Source organism: Limulus polyphemus, unplaced genomic scaffold, assembly GCF_000517525.1.
Source record: "Limulus polyphemus unplaced genomic scaffold, Limulus_polyphemus-2.1.2 Scaffold5357, whole genome shotgun sequence".
Taxonomy (NCBI): Eukaryota; Metazoa; Arthropoda; class Merostomata; order Xiphosura; family Limulidae; genus Limulus; species Limulus polyphemus.
The window spans coordinates 4,033-8,986 of NW_013670967.1; the positions used below are offsets into that span (position 1 = coordinate 4,033).

General features: G+C 29.6%; 1 protein-coding gene across 1 annotated transcript in view; it reads right to left on the reverse strand.

The window, feature by feature from the left end:
• LOC106472473 (protein MON2 homolog) overlaps positions 1–4,954 on the reverse strand; it is a gene marked incomplete at its 3' end in the record, with an annotated part of 30,610 nt that overhangs the window by 2,865 nt on the left and 22,791 nt on the right. The window contains exon 6 of the mRNA XM_013933126.1: positions 2,954–3,079. Coding sequence (XP_013788580.1) covers positions 2,954–3,079 — 126 coding nt within the window. The remainder of the gene's footprint in view (positions 1–2,953; positions 3,080–4,954) is intronic.

Below are 4,954 nucleotides of genomic sequence, written 5' to 3' on the forward strand. Positions count from 1 at the left end.
GAACCTGTCTTTGTGGACTTTGATGAAAAGGAGACAATTATTTAAAGTTCTGGATACAATTGTGGTAACCCACAGAGTAACATAAGGGGAACTATTGCAGATTTTGCAATAAGAAACAGAGTAGAGAAAAATAATTTGTTTTGTTAATTAGGTTCTAAAGTAACTGAACTAGTGTGTGTGAATATGCACTACTGGCACTTGTGTTTATAATTTTAAATTATAATAAATAATTAAAAACAACGTTTTGTATTTACACAATAACAACTTTATTGAAGCCGTACAACTTCCTCTTTAAATTAGAAATATCACTCTACATGTACATGTTTTGACGTGATCTACGTCATATTCAGGAGTAACTTACAAGACTATTTTATATTTTCCCCTTGTCACATTACTTCATTGTTATTTGCATATTCCCTTAGTGTAGTAAAAATAAGAAATAAAAAAAATATATTTATAATATATCTCGTCAAATATCAAAGTATTGACTTGCTGGTCCTTCATCTCTATTTAATACTTGTTTTTGTTTTTTATATTTCATTATTTTTATGCTATATTTATTGGTATACCAAGAAAGAAAAGTAGTTTAATTAGATTTTGATTGTAACTCACTAAAACCCCATGACATGCACAGGAAAACGATGTCCACGGAGAGATGGTTAATAGAAATAAAGGATCATAATTTAAAGTCCTACTGGACATAATATAACATCCCAACAGGACTTTTGTGTAATATAAATAATCATAATTTAACATCCAACTAAATTTTGTCTAATGGAAAAGATAATAATTTAACATCCTACTGGTCTTTTATATAATAGAAATAAAGGATCAGAATCTAATGTCTCACAAAACTTTGTGTAATGGAAATAAAGGATCATAATATAACATCCCAACAGACTTTTGTGTAACAGAAATAAAGGATCAGAATCTGATGTCTCACAAAAGTTTGTGTAACGGAAATAAAGGATCATAATATAACATTCCAACAGACTTTTGTGTAATAAAAATAAAGGATCAGAATATAATGAATCATAAAAGTTTGTGCAATGGAAATAAAGGATCATAATATAACATCCCAACAGACTTTTGTGTAATAAAAATAAAGGATCACAACTTAATGTCTCACAAAAGTTTGTATAGTGGAAATAAAGGATCATAATATAACATCCCAACAGGACTTTTATATAATAGAAATAAAGGATCAGAATCTAATGTCTCACAAAACTTTGTGTAATGGAAATAAAGGATCATAATATGACATCCCAACAGGACTTTTATATAATAGAAATAAATGATCAGAATCTAATGTCTCACAAAAGTTTGTGTAATGGAAATAAAGGATCATAATATAACATCCCAACAGGACTTTTATATAATAGAAATAAAAGATCAGAATCTAATGTCTCACAAAAGTTAGTGTAGTGGAAATAAAGTATCATAATATAACATCCCAGTAGACTTTTGTGTAATAGAAATAAAGGATCAGAATCTAATGTCTCACAAAAGTTTGTGTAGTGGAAATAAAGGATCATAATATGACATCCCAACAGACTTTTGTGTAATAAAAATAAAGGATCAGAATATAATGTCTCACAAATGTTTGTGTAACGGAAATAAAGGATCATAATATGACATCCCAACAGACTTTTGTGTAATAAAGATAAAGGATCAGAATATATTGTATCATAAAAGTTTGTGTAACGGAAATAAAGGATCATAATATAACATCCCAACAGACTTTTGTGTAATAGAAATAAAGGATCACAACTTAATGTCCCACTGGATATTTGATAATAGAAATGAAGAATCATAATTTAATGATACAGAAGAAAAATTCCATGACTACTTCTCTTAAAGTAAAGTGCTCAGAACTGGTGAAAATCCTAGTCAGAATCCACTCATCATCATCACCAATGTATGAGAATATGCTATGGTTCCTGGACTAGTTACAACTGCAGTGTGTGATATTGTATGAAAAGGAAACTGATGTACACTAAAAGCTTATGTAAAGAATTCAAATACTTCTTCAAGATGGGTTTAATAATAATAACATATAATAAACGGTGTATGATAATCAAGGATCTGATGTCAGGAATGTTAAGTTATAGAACTTTAAAATATGTTACATTTTATTACTAATAGTAATAATGCAATTTTTTATTTAAAACTTTAAATACTGTTATGCACTGTCTTTCATCCAAGTCAAAACATTCCATTTTAATAGTTATTTCTTGTTGAAAGTTTTGGCAAGAATCTTAGAGCAATTTCTACATTAGAATGGTGTAAATACTTCAGAAATAGAGATATAAAATAAGGTAAGTATTCTAACAGTCATCTATGAAAAAGTTCAGTTTCCCTGAGCTGCCAATTCTACATGTACCTTCAAAAGGTTTTTTGTAATTCTAGTAGGCCTAAGTTGAATTTTAAATTACTAAATTTGTTATATTGTGTTAGATCAAATGACTCAGAATTTACTTTACATTTTTATACCCAACAAATCTATGAGTCAACTACCAACCCCAAAATATTCTATTTCAAACCAGTACAAATAAAATAAGCAAGAAACTGAATAACATTATAAGAAAACATACTTTTATGATAATTCATTACACTTGAAATAAAGATAAATACCAAACAGTAATTTCTAAATTCCTTCGTTTGGTGATAGTGTTGCCCATTCATGGTGTTAAAAAAACACGTAGGTTTGAAAAATCAACTGAAGACAAAAATACAAAACCCTATAATTCAAGTGCTTTCAAAAAATGGACTCTTCTTCAACAGAGGTAAACTGGGAATACAGTTTGCCCCTGAAGAAGAAAGATACACCTTTTGAAAGCACTTTGCTATTTATTATAGTTTGTTGTAATATGTGACTTCATTAAATTAATACCAAAATAACACTGTGATCAAATCAACAAAAATAAAGTTTTATCTTTTATACATTACTAACCTTCAAGAACGTCTCTGGGAAAGATGTAAGTATTGATTCCAATAATTCCAAACCAAATGTTCGTGTCATTTCTGTCAATCCAATTAACCAATATGGCTGGTCAGCATTCACTAGTTGTACAAGGTCCTAGACAAGAAAGTAAGTGAGCTGATCAACACATACATCATATTCAAAACAGAAGAAGATGTGAAAACATTCTTTTGTGTTAATCACAACTACACACACAATTCTGGATAAACAAAACATAAATGAATGTCAAACATCCTGTTGAAAATAACTATATCCATTCACAACATCATACAAGTCAAATGGTTATTGAAAATACTGTCAATTAATCAGAACCGAACATACATTCTTATTCAACACCATTTACAAACACGACAAAAACATTTGACAAACCATCATATGTATTCTTATTAAATTGTTTCTTACAATTAGTAAGAACAGATGATAAATCATTATTCAACATAACCCAAGAACAAAATCTAGAAGGTGTAATATTAACTGTCTTTTACAATTAACTGAATGTGCATGGGGTTAGTTTAGTGGACCAACCCTATATAGGAGAAGGAATGTTGACTACAATTCTGAATTTACTACACGCATCTACAAAACATATGTCAAGCTTTAAGTCAAATACACAAGTATGTTGTACACAAAAAATCAGATGTATTATGAATGTATTGGTACATCTGTGAACTACTGACAACAGTCTGATTAAGACTTTGACAAGTCGGAATGCAAGATGATGTTCAAGTGAATAATAAAAATACTTTTGTCTATCATACAGTTTACATGTTGCATTTCTATAACTTCTTGAACCTTCAACATGCATGATCACAGTAGTTTTCAGGACCTCTGTATATTGTATTTGGTATTTACTCTCCTCTACCACAAATTGCCATTAAATCATAAAATGTAAGGTAGAATGAACAGTTGATAACTCTGAATTCAAATATATGATACCATATTGAATGACACCCTGTAAAAGGTCATTACATGCACACTTTGCTCCCACCCTTGGATATAGAGCTAATCAAAACTGATCATAAATCATTACTCCACATCAAAAACATTTAAGAAACCAGTAGGGGCAGTATTATTAGATGTCTTTTACAATTAACATTTTCCGTACAAAATTGATCAATTCGACCCACCTTGAAACTAATTTTTAATAACAAACCTATACATAACTCTAAATGAACTAAGTATATCTTCCTGAAATTTGGAACATTTTTAGTAACCATTACAAGTCTGTTCAATATAAATATAAATGTTGGAGGTATCCCACACTTTACAAAATTTAAAAATCAAAAACAGCTAAAATAGGATAGAAAAATATATATCATTTAAAAACAACATTTTGCCAATGTTAACATGGCATCATCAGGTATTCAGCACAATTGTACATGACACTAAGTACACCCAGTTGGTGACATCAACCATATAACCTTGAGAAGTATAAACCTACTCCTTGTGTTTTATTTATAAAAGGTTTGTATTCCTTTATTAAAATGGCTTCTTTTATTTTACATTTATTAATGTTAGGTTCTCGACAAATAATTTTAACAATTTTGTTTTCATTACAATGTTCTGTATCTTTTAAAGTGTTGGTAGACATGTGACGGAGAATGTCCATGTTCTACTATTCTAGTATTTAAATTTCTACCAGTCTCCCCTATATAGATTATTACAGTCCATACATGTTGACAGACATTTGATGGAGCATGTCCATGTTCTACTATTCTAGTATTTAAATTTCTACCAGTCTCCCCTATATAGATTATTACAGTCCATACATGTTGACAGACATTTGATGGAGCATGTCCATGTTCTACTATTCTAGTATTTAAATTTCTACCAGTCTCCCCTATATAGATTATTACAGTCCATACATGTTGATAGACATGTGACGGAGCATGTCCATGTTCTACTATTCTAGTATTTAAATTTCTACCAGTCTTCCCTATATAGAGAGATTATTACAGTCCATACATGTTG